The 17,577-nt window shown below is 40.9% G+C and overlaps 2 protein-coding genes across 3 annotated transcripts; one reads left to right on the top strand and one right to left on the bottom strand.

Moving 5' to 3' along the window:
• Positions 1–57: 57 nt before the first annotated feature.
• Positions 58–3,059, top strand: SPCS1 (signal peptidase complex subunit 1). 2 transcript variants are annotated; one of them, XM_062500965.1, is made up of 4 exons: positions 58–207; positions 1,079–1,138; positions 1,459–1,545; positions 2,418–3,059. In XM_062500965.1, exons 1-4 carry the CDS (start codon positions 172–174, stop codon positions 2,538–2,540), a joined length of 306 nt encoding a protein of 101 aa, XP_062356949.1. In that variant the 5' UTR covers positions 58–171; the 3' UTR covers positions 2,541–3,059. The 2 variants fall into 2 exon arrangements, with proteins under 2 accessions (XP_062356949.1, XP_062356950.1); XM_062500966.1 differs by lacking the exon at positions 58–207 and adding an exon at positions 892–995.
• A 104-nt stretch (positions 3,060–3,163) lies between these two features.
• NEK4 (NIMA related kinase 4) lies at positions 3,164–16,409 on the bottom strand. The gene is made up of 16 exons (XM_062500962.1): positions 16,317–16,409; positions 13,744–14,010; positions 12,546–12,743; positions 11,605–11,712; positions 10,799–10,953; positions 10,111–10,249; positions 8,845–9,264; positions 8,389–8,442; positions 8,028–8,174; positions 7,099–7,224; positions 6,691–6,754; positions 6,191–6,297; positions 5,994–6,082; positions 5,150–5,355; positions 4,884–5,017; positions 3,164–4,143 (listed from the first exon to the last, which is right to left on the bottom strand). Exons 1-16 carry the CDS (start codon positions 16,407–16,409, stop codon positions 4,051–4,053), a joined length of 2,400 nt encoding a protein of 799 aa, XP_062356946.1. The 3' UTR covers positions 3,164–4,050.
• Positions 16,410–17,577: the final 1,168 nt, after the last annotated feature.

A 17,577-nucleotide genomic window follows, 5' to 3' on the forward strand; every position in this document is an offset into this window, starting at 1 on the left:
GCGGACGGGGCGTGTTTCCGGCCAGCTCGGCAGCCGCCTTCCGCTCCGCCGAGACGAGCGCCGGTAGCCGCAGGGAGGCCGCGCCGCGCCCCGCGAACGACAGAGCCCCGCCCGGGAGCGCGGAGACGGCTGCGAAGAGAAGCGGGAAGAAGCCCGAGAAGCGCCGCCGCCATGCTGAGCGTGTTCCGCTCCATCCCCACGCAGATGGTAGGGCCCGCCCGCGGCACGGCCGGGCGCACGTTTTGGTGTCCCCTTGGCACCCGTGTACGAGGCACGGCTAGGGGAATCCGTGTAATTCCGGCTTTTGACCTGGGAGCTGGGACTCCGATGTTGTATGTTGTAAAAGGAAGGCATTACGCGGCTGTGTAAGGGACGCCCCTCTGTGCTTTCCTTCCTCTGCTGTAGACGGACTGAAGGCTCCCGGAGAGCCACGTTTTCTAACGTCATGCAAACATAGATTAGTTGGGTTCGGAAGGAACTGGAGATAATCCTGTCCAACCCTGAAAAGGCAGGGTCACCTGGAGCAGGAATGAATCCAGGTGGATTTGGAATGTCTCCAGAGAGAGGGACTCCACAACCCCTCTAGGCAGCCTGTCCCAGCGCTCTCCCATCCTCAACATACAATTTTCCCTTCTGTTGAGGTAGAACTTAGTGTGTCTTAGTTTATGGCCATTGCTCCCTCATCCTGTCGTTGGGCACCACTGAAGAGAGTCTGGCACCATCCTATTGGCACCCCCCCTAGAGATACCTGTCAGTCTTCTCCAAAACACGGATGCCACACCCTCTTCTGTGGTGATAACAGCTTCTACTTAGTGATGTTAAGGTGACTACAATGGGATTTTGAACTTGCATTACTTACCCTGATCAGACAGTGCTTGCTTCTGTTTCTAGGTCATGTGGTCAAGCCTGCAGAGGAGGTGTTTTCAGCCACTGTAAGAAAAGTCATTCCAATCTGTTTTGAAAGTTGAACAAAAATGCTGAGAACCCATGGTCAGGTAGACTGTAGGATCTAACCTGAAAGAGTTAAAGGGGCAGGTCTGTGTTTGAATAACTGACTAAAAAGTGTCTTTTTCCACAGGACTACAAGGGCCAAAAATTAGCAGAACAGATTTTTCAAGGAATCATTCTTGTCTCTGCAGTAAGTATAGTAGACCTGTGGGTGAGAACTTAAAAGACTATTTTGTTTTCTGATCTTACAGTTTTCTTGTTGTTTGGGGTCACTAAAAGCTTTAAACAAAGTCAGAGGGGTTGTCGTGGATTAAAACTTTCTGTCCTCCCACCTTTTGTTTTCCTTGGCATGCAATTCTGAAAAGGTTATAGAAAGATGTATGAAAGGTAGGAAAGATGTATGTGCTGTTGAAAAACCTGTATTTTCTTAAATGTACCCCTGCAACTTAATCATGTCATGGGAAATATTTTTCTTAATTTAAAGTTTGATTTTTATTTTTTTTTTTCTAGGTAATTGGTTTCATCTATGGATACATCACTGAACAGTTTGGATGGACTGTCTACATAGTTATGGCTGGATTTGCTTTATCATGTTTGGTAAGAATGTTTTCTCCAAACCAAAAAATACATGCACTGTTTAATCTGGAATAATTGCTTAATTGAGGGGCTGTCAGCACAGACTAGTGTTTGCTATGCAATTCAGATTTATTAATCCATTGTGCTTCCTTTGATCTGCATAAACTGCTTTCCAGCCCATTAAGTGCTTTTTTTTTTTTGAAGTGCTACCAGAATTTTTGCAATTTAATACCACTTTTGAGTTGATTTTTCATTTCAATTATAAGTTAAAGTCCAGCTGACAGCATTGGTAACAGAAAGGACAAGGAGGCTTTCTGTGCAGTAGCAGCTTGTCAGGACAATTTTGCTGCTGTCCCCTGCCCTGACAAGGAGGCAGAATATGGAATTTCAGGAGTAATTCCTTGTCCATGCATGAAAATTGTCCCATTCCTACTGGGGCACTCCCAATCCAGTTCTACATGTGGTTCATATACCTTTCAGCACAATTTGACAAATCACTACTCAAGACACACACACACACACACACATCACTGTTTTGAAAAGCCCCTGTAACTCTCTGGCATAGTCATCCATCTGCTCCTTCCTTACTTACCCGTGGTACCAAGCAAGGGGAGGGTCTCACTGCAGTGTGGGAGGGGCTGGGAATGCTGGTGTCACCTCAGGAGTCCTTTTTTCTTCAGGGTCACTGCTGTCCTCCTTGCAACAACCTGGGGTGCTTTAGTCACATACTTAAGCATGACTTTGCAATGTAAACCTTAAATATAGGTAAAATTGTATGAATTTTATTAGGACTAAATAAGTCAGGGATGAAGATTTTCTTAAGCAGCTGTACAGAACAGCTCTTTAGCCTCATCTCAGTGTGCATGATTCTGACTCCCCTCCTTTGCCCTCAGCTGACACTCCCTCCATGGCCCATGTACCGCCGCAATCCCCTCAAGTGGCTGCCAGTCCAGGAGTCGGGCACAGAAGAGAAGAAGGCAGCAGACAGGAAGCCAAAGAGACATTCTAAAAGCTAAAAAGTTATGGTTTCCAGGCTGTTACTTTGTTTGTTAAATTAATTTCCATTGAGAAATAACTTCTTGGCTTAGTGTTTGGGTTTTTTCTTAGTGCTTTGTATAAAACTAAGCTCTGCAGGGAGCATGACAGCTGGAAATTTGGTCTGGAGTTTTGGGAGTCACTGGGAACACAGGGAGGGGGGAAATAACTTCAGAAGACTACTGGAGGTCACATCTTGAGTATTTTACTAAAAAGGAACAAAGTAAATCAAATTAATTCTAGCTAAGCTGTTGTCATAGCCTAAAAGATAATAAACAGCTGGACTTCTACTGAAATATTTCTAACTGTGTGCAAAACAAGCTGTCACTAGTGCCAGGTTGTAACAAATACTGTGAAATGGTACATACCCCAGAGTTCTGAAAATAACTGTTCTAGGATTGGAGGGTGCAGAGGGCCAGTTTTTGTTTTAAATCAATTTCTCTGAGAACAAGAAGTAAGAATAGCTCTTGAAACATTGTAACTTGAGCATGTGTGTGAAAGGCAGCAGGATCCATAGGTATGGCATTTTATTTTACTAGTTAGTAAGCTCCCTCACAGCTGCTGGAGGTTACAGCATTTCAGCTACAGGCAGAAAAGAGGCAGGTTGGTCATTTATAATTTTATTTTACAAATTCAATTCCATTTTACTTCTTTATTGTTTAAAAAACATGTGCTTTTCCTGTAGGTATGGTATACAACAATGCCTGGGGGCTGTAGTGAGACACTGTGGATGCAAACAAAGAGAAATAAGTGTTTTATCTTTTCCCTAAGTGATTCTGGTCTTGGGCACTTGCATTCCTAAAAGGAATTGGTATTTGTAAGGCAAAGGGATTTCTCCAGCTGGAACCATGGTAACCATGGCTGCATTCCTTGCAAACATTTTCAGACTTACTTTATCCTGTTACCAAATGCTTTTTTCTCCCTACCTTGGTGACTCTCCCAGCAACAAAGCTCACGAGCAATGTCTCTCCTTTCAAGCAGTACAGCTGCCCCCTTCAGCACTTGGACTTGGCAATTTATACAACCTGAGGACCTCGAGTTCCACAAAAATCAGTAATTGTCTCTTCATGCTAAATTTTCACAACTATCTGATGTAATAGGTTATAGTTTATCACATCAGAGCCTTGGCAGAGATTTTGTTACTATATTTAGTATGAGACCATATCAAAAACCTTTTGCTATGACAAATTCAAACCAGAACATAATCTTTCTTGACACTCCTTAGTATACAAAACTTGGTATCCACCCCTATTTGCATCTATGAAAACAACTTTTTAAGAGAAAAAAAAACTAAACAGTTTCTCTTCTGAGAAAGTGATAGTCTGGTTCACATTGTAACATGAAAAATATTACTACAAACTCTTAATTTTTTCTGCAAGTTCACCTCCTTATTCTAGCAAAGGACATGAGTGGACGAACATGCTTTGTAAGCTGGTCCAGTCTATCAAAGGAGCTAAAAAACAGTTGTTTTCTGCAAGGAAAAGATTCTGGTCAGAGCTTCACATTTTCTTCAAGGAATTTCAGGTGCCGAGCCTTTGCACTGTAACTCCCGTACTTGTCTCCCATGTGCTCCCGTAACTGCAGCTGTTCAGAACACACACACAACAAAACCCACAACGTTTATTGGCGTGGAAAAAAAAAGCAGAAGCTACTAAAATATTAACAAAAAAATCCCAAAGCACTCAGCTGAAAGAAGCATTTGAAGCTTGGCAATGTAGGTGAGAGAGAAGAAAAATGAACACTGTTGTTTAAAAGCAAGAGACTTTCAAATCCCACCCAAAAGATTTAAAATACAAGATCTTCACAGGTTACAAATCAAATACTGCCTGGGTAAGTGTAACCAAGTTTTGAAACAAAGGACCTGGAGGTATTCTTCATTCGCCTCTATTGAGGATTGATGTTAAATAATTTCTTATTTTGGACATAAGGGGCATAAGGCAAGTAATTTGAAGGCAAAAATTTGAGAGACAGAAGAAATTCTTACTGAAGAAACAGTACACAGTAAAGTTATTTGCATCCCTCACACCTTCCTCAAACTCGGGGACCATGGTACAATTCTAAAGCTCTAATGGTTTCTGAAGAAGTTGCAGTTGAACATAGTCTACATCTAGAATCTAACTTAAGAGTGAAAATTACAATGTACTTAGGTCCTTGCCTGCCCATGACTACACAGAGACTTTCTGGAACCAAGGTTTACCCTATCTCAATAGGGTCAAGACCTTGCTTATTTATCTAGGAAAGAAATTAAAACAATTCATTTTTTGAAATGAAACAATTTCATTTCAGAAAAGAAATGAAACAATTTTATTATCAAAGACATTCACCTCTCTTTTTGTTTCATCATCTTCTTCCATGATTCTGTAGACCTTCTCAAGAAGTTTAACTCCCAATCCTTGCACCACATCAGATCTCAGGATTTCAACCATTCTCCTAATCTTGTAAGGGACCAATAGCATATCTATTAAAAATAAAATAAATAAAAAAAAATCAGTGCAGTAGTAATTACTTTCAGTACAGACACTTTTCATATTCTGCAGAAGAATATGGGATGACTCTTTAACTATTACCACAGAACCCCAGAGCAACAGACCTGAAGGAATCTCTTCTATTTTTAATTCTTCTGATTCATCAGGTGATTTTCCATGCAAAATCAAAGTATCTCGATATTTTCTATTAAGCTTAAACTCTGGGGCTGGGGTCGAGGTTACACAGCACTCAGAGCTCTCCTTGGAGTCCATTCTCAGTGTCCATGTCATCAGCTGCACCAAGTCATTCATTTCATTCACACTGCTTTTCCTAGGAGAGAAGGAAGAAATAATTCAGTCACCATCAAATGCAACTTCCATGCTGCACTCCAAGGGCTTCCAATGAGTTTACTGAGGTTCTAGTAAGTATTCTATGTTAAATTCCTTGTGGAGCAATTTTAGCAATAGCAACATCAGTACTATTTCATTTTACAATGGCTCAGAGCCCATTTTAAAACTCTCACTGCAAAACTTCACAATCCTACTGGCTACTGCTCACTCTGGTAATGCAACAAATTTCAACTCTTGAAAGCTGCTTACACTGATAAAAATCAGAGATAAATTAAGCCTCATTTACAGTGGAAAGGAAGCACATTGGCACCTTTTAACTTGTGCTTTTAATGCCTCCTGACGGTAGATGTCCTTTGGTTCTGGAAGACTGGTTTCCTGGGAAGCTACAGTTCACAAAACCAAAAGGACACAATCCCACAGCCCAGAAAGTTGAGCATGGAAAGTGTATAGTCACAGAGAGACAATAATTCAATGGGGCTGCACTTTGCTCTGTGCATCACATACTTCTCAATCACTCACTATGCAGAGAGAAAGTGTGAAAACCATTTTTTTTCCACTCCAAGTCAAGATCCAGTATAGCAGTGAAAACTCTTGCATAGTATTAAACAAAATCCTTACCTCTCCTTGGAATCACCATCAGACTTGTCTGTAGAGCTTGTGGAAGAGCTTAGCTCATCATCAGACAGGCAGTGGGCTTCTCTCTTTCTCTAAGGAAGAGGGAATAAATAACGAAAACTCTAATTGCTGAAAGTAATTCAGCAACATGGCATAAATTACTGTTCCTACATGGAAGAAATACTTTTGACAAAGTTTACCTGAGAAATACTGGGATCTGAAGAGGATTGAGGAACTTTAACACAATTTCCCACAAGTGACTTCACTTCAACTCCTGCACTATTTAATGACTGTCTCGCTGGAACAACTGGAAGGATGACATTTTGACAGTATTTACAACTAAGTTGTTTGTATTCTGAATTAGTTTCATGCTCATGAAAGAAAAAAATCTATCACCTAGCAGAAGGCAGGCAGGGAAGTAGGTGTTCTGCTAACAGATAACATTGAAGCTTCTGTTTGGAAGTGAATATTCTATATTTCATGTACATTTCAAAGACAAGTTGTCAACACAGAACACAACTGAGCATAACTAAAAAGCAGAAAAATACAGACATGTTAACAACTTTTTTATTTAACACATAACTAGCCCCTTAGTGCACCATTCTGAAGTTGGCAGTGAAGAACAGCCAAGAAGTTATCATTTCTTCACAAAGAAATTATTAATCTACTTAAACTGCTAACATGGAAACATTAAAATTACCTGAGGGAAGCATCTCCCGAGACTGTTTCAGCCTCCTTCGTTCTCTTGCTGACAAAGGTCGCTCCTTCAAAGGAAGTTAATTTGATATTAATTTGCAATCACCATTATGGCTTTTGTTTCCTAATCACCCATTAAGCAAAAAATGTTTCTCAACTGATATGGGAGATGGAGCTATTATTGAATGCTTAATTATTTATTATAAAACTGTCTTCAATGCGACCAATCTGAACTCTAGAAAAGGAGCTTCTGACCTCCAAGGCTGAGCAAGGCTCATCCCACACTGAGCAGGGCTTCTGTGAGGCAGAGGAAGCTACCACACGTTTCTTCACTCACGGTGCACACACTCATGGAACAAACTGCTCAGAAGGAACGAGACAAAAACAAGCAGGCACAGTTTTCATCACTAACCTTTGGAATGGCTGCTTGGCTGGGTTTGGCACTATCTGCAGGCTCAGGGTGTTCTGCACCCCTCTGGGCTGTCTTTGGGGTCACATCAGAAGGAACAGGTAGAGGCCGAGGAGAAACTGCTCTGAACTTGACAGAGAAATGAGCAAGAATTTATACTTTTTTTATTAAAAGTCTTAGTACTCTGCAGCTGAGAAGACACTTTTGCATGGTAAAGCTGGACGCCAGAGATTTTGAATCCTATTGTAACATCTTCACATCTCCCAGCATGATCCTTCCCTCTCCCCATCTCTGCTTGCATCCATTTCTTTCCATCCCTACATTTTATCCCCCTCCTCCAGAATATTTTTCTGCCGATGCTTTTGCAACAATTGTCCCCACCCCAAACAGCAAAACCCAAAGAGAAAACCAGGTTATCAATCACCAATCACCCTTCTCTCTAGCCTTGTGCCTTTCCCCAAAGGAACCTCCCTGCTCAGCATGGAAGAACTAACAAGAGCTCTATCCTGTGTGTATGCCAAGATTTTCTTCCTACAGTTTGCACTCAGCTCAGGGCAGCCATTACACATCTGTTCTAAAGCACTACTAAACCACCACCCACAACAAGTAGCTTTATCCAAAGGTACTGACTTGTAGTCACAAACAGTGAGAAGTCCTGATGGAACTTCCTAGGAAACAATGCAACCCAGTAAAGGCACAGCCCATGTAGCACACCCACCTCATCCCTGTGAGGTGCTGGGATTTTCAAAGATTTACCCAGGCTGCTTGTAATAGTCACCTTCAGTGACTACTGCTACCACTGAAGTTTTACAGACACACACAGTAAACAAGAACAGCACTAAAACACACATTTCTTTTTTAGAAAATTGGTCCCACATTTAAAGAGGAAAAACACAAGAGTCTTAAAGGAAAGAGAAGTATTTTTCAAGTACCTGCACCTTCTCTGAGCAGCCTTCAGGAAGCTCTCTCTTCTGCTGCTGCTGTCGTGAGAGAGAGGGCTCACTGACAGAGCTGTGAGGCTGCATGTGAAAGGTCATTTTTCCCTGAGCATCTCCTGAAGTTCCATGACTGACATCATCCTAATAAATAAAAGCATTTTTTTAAAAATGCAGTCCTGTCATTTCCAGATTTACGCAAAACTCTTAAAAGATGTGAAAACAGGCCACTTTACTATTTGGACTGCAACCACCTTAACACGGCACAGGTACAACCACAATAAATTCTTATTTGAGAGATAAAAAACCTGCTGTTACAGCATTTTTAGCTACTAAACCTTCAAAGAAGGACACTTACTTGAATTACAACAGGAATAAAGGGTGCTAGCAGCTTTTCAGTAGAATCCAAACTCTGCAACAAATAATGATTTCTCATTAAAAAGCTCATGGTAGACCAAAATGCAGTAAAAGACAATCACCACCAATTAGCCCCCCATCCAAATCAAGATTTATTCAGGCCTATTTACAACACAGAACAAAAGTTTAAAAACTATTCTTACCCTCTCTGTTTTCAGCTGGAAAACCAATTTTTTTCTCCTGTAAAACCAGAATTCAAATAATCTATATAGATGCAATCCCAAAACTACCTCACCATATTGCCTTTGAAGATCTGAACCCAAGGCTAACTACTTAAGAATCTCAGTAATTGCATCAGCAACATCCCACTTTGACAGAAAAACACGTGCAGTAGCTCTCTAAATTTTAAGAGCTGGCCACTGGTTTAATCTACTTCAAATAAGCATAAAAGCATTACCAGCTCAGTTTGCTTTTGGTCTTTTGATACAGGCTCTAGGAGTTTCAAAGTGTTATCATCCTCTTCTACAGAATCAACAGAAGATGGCTTAGACTCAACACTTGCAGCTTTAAAAGGCTGTTTTGCTCTTTGCTGTTGTCCATCTTCCTTAATTGGTGGGTTATTAGATGTTATTTTAGAAAGGCCTGGAACATGTAAATGCTTTGCTTTGTTATTCTCTGGAATACACTCGCTGCCACACCTTTCACACTTCATCCTTTCAGGCAGGGAGATATCAATGTTCACTCCACTGACTGTAGCTATGGAGTCTCCCAAGCTGTTCACATCATTTTTGCTTGATTTTCTTTCCAATTCAACAGCTGGTTTCTCTGAGGGACAAAATTTGGTGGCTTTACATTTACTGATGCAGTCTTCTTCATCCTAGGATAAAAAGAAAAACAAAAAAAGTCATTATCTTTTGGGTTTTACACACATATGAAAGATGTCTCAAAGCACTTAAGGAAAATCAAGAACATACCAGAGCACATAAACTGGAAGAAAATTATGATCAATAACAGATTAGGAGCCTCAAAAAAGTCAAAATCCACATTTTTAAAGAGATACAGATTTGCAAATTACCTATTTCAGGTATTGGTTTATACACATGGAATACAGCTACTTTTCACCAGGACCATGAAAGAAAAGCTGTACTCTCCTGGCTCTTCCCTAAGGGAGGAACAAGCACCAAGAGATTTTATGATGTGCTCCACCACATATATTCAGTATTTCAGCACTGAAAGCTCAAACCCAGAACAGCAGACTTACTACAGGAAATTAAAAAAAAAAAAATGCACAAGATTAACCATTACAAAAGGTTTGTTCTAACCACTGAGAAGAATTTTAAACAATAAACAATTTTGGTTGTGACTATAATTATTTTTAAATATATGCTTTTGACTGGAAAAAAACTACTACCACTTTTCATGAAATATTTGAAAAATTATTTGACCCCAAATACTCCAAGAGTAACTCATAAAACCACAGTTAACATCTTATAGATCTTGCAATTAGCTTCATGGATCCATAGGTGTTTAATTACTTCCACTCTTATCCAGAAACAATTAATTCCCTAATATGAATCTTCCACATTTCTGGGATTCAGATCTAATATTTTCAGGAATGCTCATGCTTTCTTATAAAACTGAGTTTTTAATCTAGAAAAAGCAAGAGGGATTTGGGCTTTGTTGCCTTTTTTTTTTAAGGTAAAAAAACCCCATATCTTACAACCTTGTATTTTCTGGCTTGCTCAGAGGAGTGGTTTTGGTGTGGAACATTCCTGCTGCGAGATTCATTCTTTGCTGAGATGACAGAACAAGGGTCTTTAGGTTTAGAACTCACTGTTTTCTTATGATTTCTAGCAGCTTTCCTGTAAATAAAATGAAAGTTGCTCATTCGATTACTATTAACAAGATCTTAAAATATTTCTTTAGACTATACTAATTTAAAAAAACCCACTCCACTAAAGAGCTTTCATACAAAGAGCATCAGATACTGTGCACAATACCCTCATTTTCAATTCTAGAAAAGAACCTTAAAAGCATGATTCAAACTCTGCCAGCAATGTACACTTATTCTGCAGAGCACCAGGTCAGTTCTACCTGGAAGCAGTAAAATAACTGACTAAACCTGACAAAGAAAAGTTATTACATCAGTGTATATCAAAAGGAAGTGTTTTCTCTACCAATTCTGTATTTCTAAGCACTATGCAGTTTTATCCTGCATTTGCAGAAAAAAAAAAGATTTTCCACTCTAATTCGCTCATATTTCTCAAGGAATTCAAAGAAACTCATGTTCATATGCTTGGTAGCTGCCCGTAACAAAACTTATTTTATCCCACTACATAACCTAGGAAAAGTTGTTAAAAAAAGATGACAATAACATGACTATTTTGCACAGAATCACTCAAATGTCTTACGCCTTTGTGGCTTCCAAAAACACAGAAATCTGTTGTTTGATATACGGCTGTCGCAGGATGCTTTTCACACTAGGTCTTTCCTCAGGTTTTTTACTGAGCATAGTTTGTATTATTTCTACTAGCTGTGGGCTGTAATCCTTTGGCATGGGTGGCAGCTGTGAAAGGAAAGGGAAGCCTGATATTATTTAATGTATTCATCAACAGGGGCTACTTTTAGAATGTTTATGTGTGACCATTATGGTTGGCTACATAAAAATTTTGTATAAAAAACAGACTCGTTGTTCAAATGCTAAAAGTTACCTAACTGCTTAATGTTAAACAAAATATTGAAATCCCAAGTGTGTCTAAGAACTGTTCCAAATTTTGTTAATATCAACAGTCAAAGTTCTGTAAATAGGCTTAAAATTTATATAAAATAAATCAGTATTAACTTCATTATATGCCAAAGCAAGAAGACACTTAAATAAGCTAATTTTACATAACAGGAAAATGGCATCACACAGTAATCTAATTTTTATGCAACGTTTATGCAAAACTAGAAGCAAATTAAGGAAATCATCTCAGAACTTTGAAAACTAATCAAAATACTCATTACACAAAGAGATAACAAGAAACTCTAGACATACCTACATAGGAATACCTCCCTTGGTGTGGTATCACATCATCCACTACCACGAAACAACACATGATGGTGTATGTTACAAGCAAGTATTTTTAACTCCATATAGTATTTCTGATTAGAAAAGATAATCTCAGTTTCTAGACAGAAAATCCAAGCACATGCAAAAAAATGTTGGAGTTTTTACCTTTCCTTCAATAATTCGATAAGCCAAGGAATTCATATCCTTGGCATTGAAGGCATGTTTCAGTGTAGCCATCTCATAAACACAGCAGCCCAAGGCCCAAACATCAGACTGAAAAAAGGGGAACAGAAAATGTTTGGGAACTTCTTAGTAATTGTACAAGCTTTATTTTTGGACTTAGCTACCTGCTTTCAAAGAGGCTTTTAATGACACCATTCTAATTAAGCCCAAATTCCATTGCAAACTTTTGGCTTTAGTCTCACTCTTCTCTTTTTAATTTTGATCAAGTCAATTATTTTCTTACAAATATTCCCAAGTTTTTTCCAAAAGGAAACATATAAATCAACTACCTTTGGGGGGAGAGTTGCTTGTTTCCTTTTTTAGTACAATATCAGTCCTAATTGTAAATGAAAAACTTTGATTTTTCATTGGAAGAAGTTTCCCCTCAGCTCTTGCTCATTGCACTCATATTTATGTGGTGTATGGTTTACAGCAAGAGCTGAAAAGGGGAACATGCTTGCTTTATTCTATTTTAAATCCACAATAACACTGCTTATTCCTCTCATTAAAATTTTCTTTGTTTTTAATGCTGCTGTTATTTCTAATACAACTTTTGAGTGCAAAACTTTCTGGCTGGCACATAATAAATTCAGAATGTGTATCTCTCTAACAGAAACTGATACTTCTGTTCCCATTCTCTGTCTCTCTAGCTGGGTGAGGTACAGGCTGCCTGCTGAACACCTTGGCTGTGATATGAGTTCCTAAACACAGTTCCAGAAACAAACATTCCTACTAATCTCTCTCCTATTTTTCATTTGGTCTTTGGGAAGATTAAAAGGACTTGGAAGGAATAAGAAACTAAAAACCACAGATAAGATTGTAATGATCTCAGACAAATAAAATAATGTTCCTAAGAAAAGAGAGATGACATTTTCATACTATACCTTGTAGTTGTAGGGTTTGTTAGAAAAGAGTTCAGGGCTCATGTAGTAAGGGGTGCCTATGAGAGTGCTGGCCATGTCATACTGGTTTTCCAATACTCTGGCTATTCCCAGGTCTCCCACTTTGATTATGTTTGTTCGTGTCAGGAAAATATTCTGAGTTTTAAGATCTCTGTGCAGAATGTGTTTTTCATGTAAATACTAGGGGGAAAATCATATAAATAAGGTTAATTAACTCCTAATTGGTTCATTTACACTGAAAAGTAAAATCTCATTACACGAGTTAAGGAAAGAAAACACAAAAGCAGAAGAAACACATAAATTGCTCTCAAGGTCAGGAGTGACCTGCTAGGACAGTGCTGGCAAAATAACATTAAAAATTAACATATTTTAATGTTTGACAACAGGCAGGGGCCCAAAACTTGGCACTGCTTTTACCAAATCTCCCTGCGTGGCCCTTGTAAATCAGCAGAAAAAATAGAAGTGCAAAGTTAAGACTGTAACTCACTTTCTGCTGCTTTCATTTCTTGACAATCTTAGTCCAAAAAATTCAGAGGAAATTACAATGTGAGCTTTGTATAATCAGGGAAGAAAATTAGTCATAATAAACAACAGGCAATACACTAATTATGAGTATTTTTGACCACAACGGCCAACTTAAGCTAGAATTTTCTGTTCAATTTCTTATTCTTTAAAGTTAACCATCTATATCTGGTCTTTATTGCTGTAACAATTGCCTTTAAAACTCGATAACCTCCAATTAGAAATTTAAAAGAGTAGGATAAGGTTTAATAGAAATTATGCATTAGCAGTCTAAATTTACCATTAAAAACGGCAATAAAAAGACTGAACACAAAATGCTTCTGAAATAATATGCTTTTTTCCTGCCAAAAAAGCTACATTTTTAAAATTAAATGCAAACTTTCAAACCAGAGAAGCATTTCAGATAAGAGTTGCAAACACCCAAAAGGCAACCACTGTCTACTGTGCTACAGAGATGTGGACATAAAATATGCCAGCAATTTTTAACTTAAAATAGTTGATTTGACTGCAATGATGCATTTTTAAGGTACTAATACCATTGTATTTAGATGCTAACCCAGCCAAACAGGAATCCAAAGGCTGCAGCTTAGCTCGAATTTTTAAATACATAAAAAGTCAAGTTTGTATCTGAAGGTGACAGAACTACACTTCACTGTACCTGCAGTGCCATGGCAATCTGGACAAACCACTCCACCACCTGATTCTCAGGCAAGAGTTTTCCCTTCTGCTCCTTGAGTTTGTGGTAGAGGTCTCCCCCCTCGCAGAAGCCCATCACAATGTAGAGGTGGCCATCATCCCCCTGCCAGGACTCTCTGTAGGTAACAATGTTGGGGTGCCTCAGCTGGGACAGGAGCTGTGCCTCTTGCTCTGCTGCTCTCCTCTCACGGCTGGAAGCACTTCTAAGGTTTAACTTTTTGATGACATACTGAAAAAGACATGTAGGGTAAGAATGAAAGTAACTGCAGAAGCCCTAGGGAATTCCCCAGACCTAAAGGTAATGCAGTGTTTGAAATCTTCACTCATTATTCTACACGGAGACTGCATTTTGGCTGAAAGTTAGGCACAATTTCTTCTTCTCTACCCTTACACCATAAAAATGGAACAGGTATGTTCCATTCATCCACCTGAATACAACTCTGCTCAGGAATTTTGTGGTGTTTTGCTTTCTTCAAACTAATGTTCACGTTTCTCTTTTTCTCCCCACTCTCATTTTAAACGTGTGTCTGTCATTCACCTTTTAAGACTGAAGTACCTGTTTGTGCACCACAGTCACTCTCAAAAAGGCCACATCAATAGTAAACTTAAATATATACATAAAGTATGCAGTCATATGCAAACGAATTATAAAAGTCATCTGAAAGAGACAAAGGTCTTATGTTCATTCCTAAATTTATTCTTTATTAAAACAGGTCAAGAATTTTTCAAAGCTACATACAAAAGTTATCTACTTCCTTAATATGTACTACATTAGATGCAATTCTAAGCAATTTCAGGTTTCAGCAAAAACATTCATAAAGCTGAAGATGAGACAATAAAATCTAGAGAACACTTTCATCACCCACAACACCACTATTTAGATCTATGCTGATGAAAATTTTGTAGGACATCACTTCAGGGCATCAGCTTTCTGCAGAACAATAATGATTATGCTTGAACCTGCCCTTGTTGGAGAGGTTTCAAACAAAAACTTTTAAAATATTTTTACTTGCTAAATGTTAGCATCCTCAGAGATGGTCCAGTGTCTGCTGTCCAGGCGGCACCTATTAATTAGCCCAGCACAATTAATTAGTGCTCCTATATACCAAGGGAACCAATTACCCAGGAAATCCACAGCACCTCGTGACTTGGTGTTTCAGAAGCCTACTGGATAGAACCTGTCATGATGCAAAGCTTCCAGGAGGAACATCACAAAACTAATTGTGTACAGCATCACTCTATTTCAAAATAAAACAGAAACACTGCAACTACTGTGTTCTATGTGACAAGTCAACTACAACTCTGTCTTTAGGCGTGGAAATAGTTTAAGCTTAAGCATCTTTTGGAAGATACACACCAAAATGCAAATAGAACATCTACTAGCCTTACTTTAAACTCAGTATCAATTATATTTAGTTTAATGAGCATATTTTCCTGGCAAGATTCTCTACTGAAGTCTATTGCAACGTTCTTCCACCTTATTTGGTGCCAAATTGTCTATGAATTCAATTTTGTTTTGTTTTAAACATTTAAAGTTACTTGACCTTCTCCACAAAAATCCAGTATTCAATTAAGTAAGGCACAATTTCTTCCAGAGAACACGCGGCACTGTGTCAAAGCCTCAACAAAAAATCCTGATCATCGTGCTACAAAGTTCGTAAAAGCTGTCAAAAGATAAAATACAGTAAACCACACCAAATATTTATGATGCAGCTACGAACAGGAAGCGAGGCTCTCGCCTGCGTTAATGAGCAGCAGCAGCACAATGAAATCCAAGGACCTGTATCCAAGCGAAAGGGACCACGGTGCACTGGTTACTTTTAGGATGAGGTGAGCAGCTCTTTGAGGACGTGGACTGTGCACTGCGCTGATGGCCTGGAGGGAACAAGTCCTGCCACCACTGCTACCCCAGCCACAGGTCCTAGGGATTCACCGGGCGATTCCAAGCAGGGAACTGCCCGCACTTGGGAAGGACACACCCTCTGATCCCTGCTGGGAACGAACTTTCTCCAATCACCTCCGATAAAATCCCGGACATAGAGGAGGTTCCTGCGGCACTGATCTCTGGGTGTTCTCCATCCTCTTTTCTTTGCTCTCTCACATTCCCTATCAAACACCTTTGCTTTGACCAGACTAGGCAGATTATTTCAGTTTGCCAACAACAATGCTTGTGCTTTTACTCTTAACACAACCAAAACCTTCTCGGGGAGAGTCTTCTCCTCGCCCTTAATAAAAGTTCTTCCAGACAAGGGAACAGAACCATCAGCCCGGCAGGCTGCAGCCACAGCCCAGCGCCTGGTGACGGTCACAGCCCCACGCTGGCACCTGCCCGTAGTCACACCTGCACCCTCACACCATGCCGCGTCCCTGGTAGTCCCGACGTGTGTCAGGACCACCAGCCAAAGCCGAGCCACAGCTGGGTGTGGGTCACAGCCCAGCAGACGCCGCGCCACCCCCAGCCCGGCCCGGCCATTGCCCTCACGCCGAGCTGCGCCCGCCGCAGTGCCCGTGCCCCGCAGCCCAGCCCCTCGCTACCTGCTTGCGGTCCTGGCGGTGCCGCGCCAGGCTCACCTCCCCGTAGCTGCCTTTGCCCACGGCCCTCAGGAAGCAGTAGGCAGCCAGGGGCATCCTCCCGCCGCCGGGCCCGGGCAGCGCCCGCTGCCATAGAGATGCCCGGGGCGGCCGCGGCCATGGAGCGCCGGGCGCGCAGCTTTCCGGCGGGGGCGCGGCGCCGCAGCGGCCATTTTGGAAGCGGGCGCGGCGGCCATGTTGAGAGCGGGCAGCGCGGCTGAGGGAGCCGGCTCGCCCGGCGCTGTCCCCTCAGTGACCCGCGAGAGGCGTGTCCCCGGCGTTCTGCTCCGTGACTGCCCCGTGCTGAGCCCGGGAGAGGCCCGCCACAGGGCACGGCCGTGCCAAAACGCCCCACTGCCCTGAGCCCCCTTAGGGCGCAGCAGCTCCACGGGGCCGTCCCGTCCCTTTGGATGGCGTAGAGAATTGGTTTAAAAATCTCCAGGCTGGGTGAAAAGGAGCTGCTGGAGAGCTCCCGTGGCTGAGCGCCTCGTAACACTGACTTCAGGAAAAACAGAAAATGGAATGTTTTGTTATCACTGAGCATGTAACCCCCAGTCCTCAAAGTCTGTCTGTCATTCACGGGTGAGATGAGCCAGCTGAAAAAGCTTAAGAGGGAATTAAGACGGTCAAGGTAACACGCACGGGGAAATGGCCCTGCACCCTCAGGCTGGGTGCACGATGAGCATGCAGGATGCGAGAGCCGGGAGCTCGGACCTGGTCTCGGCCGTGAAGATGAATGAGAACCCGTGTAATGGGAAGTTTATAGACTAGACAGGATACGTGTCAAATAACGATGCGTAAATCGGGTACCTGAGTGATACGGAGGATTACAGGGGTACTTTTGAAATGGGTCTTAAATGGCTTTCACAGACTGCAAGCTCTGTTACGGCTTGCAGTGAATTTGAGCCAGGGAAAGCGTTTAAGGAAGTATCAGAAAGATGACAGTTTTCATTTGGGAAAAATGTGGGTCTGGGGTGGAGATTAATCTCAGTTGCTAGTACAGAAATGGCTGTGAATTTCTGTTTGGAGCTATTACATAGAAAAGACATAGCTGAAATATTCTGTAAATTCTTTAACAGATTTTCCGACAGTATTGTGTAGGTTATTCTAATTCAAAATTCAGCATCTGATTTTCCCCAAATGCCTAATGCTTAATCCCACCTCTGTCATTGGGTTATTTATTAACACTTGGTAAACAAAGCATTAGATATTTATACATATCATT

Source organism: Cinclus cinclus, chromosome 12 (assembly GCF_963662255.1).
Source record: "Cinclus cinclus chromosome 12, bCinCin1.1, whole genome shotgun sequence".
Taxonomy (NCBI): Eukaryota; Metazoa; Chordata; class Aves; order Passeriformes; family Cinclidae; genus Cinclus; species Cinclus cinclus.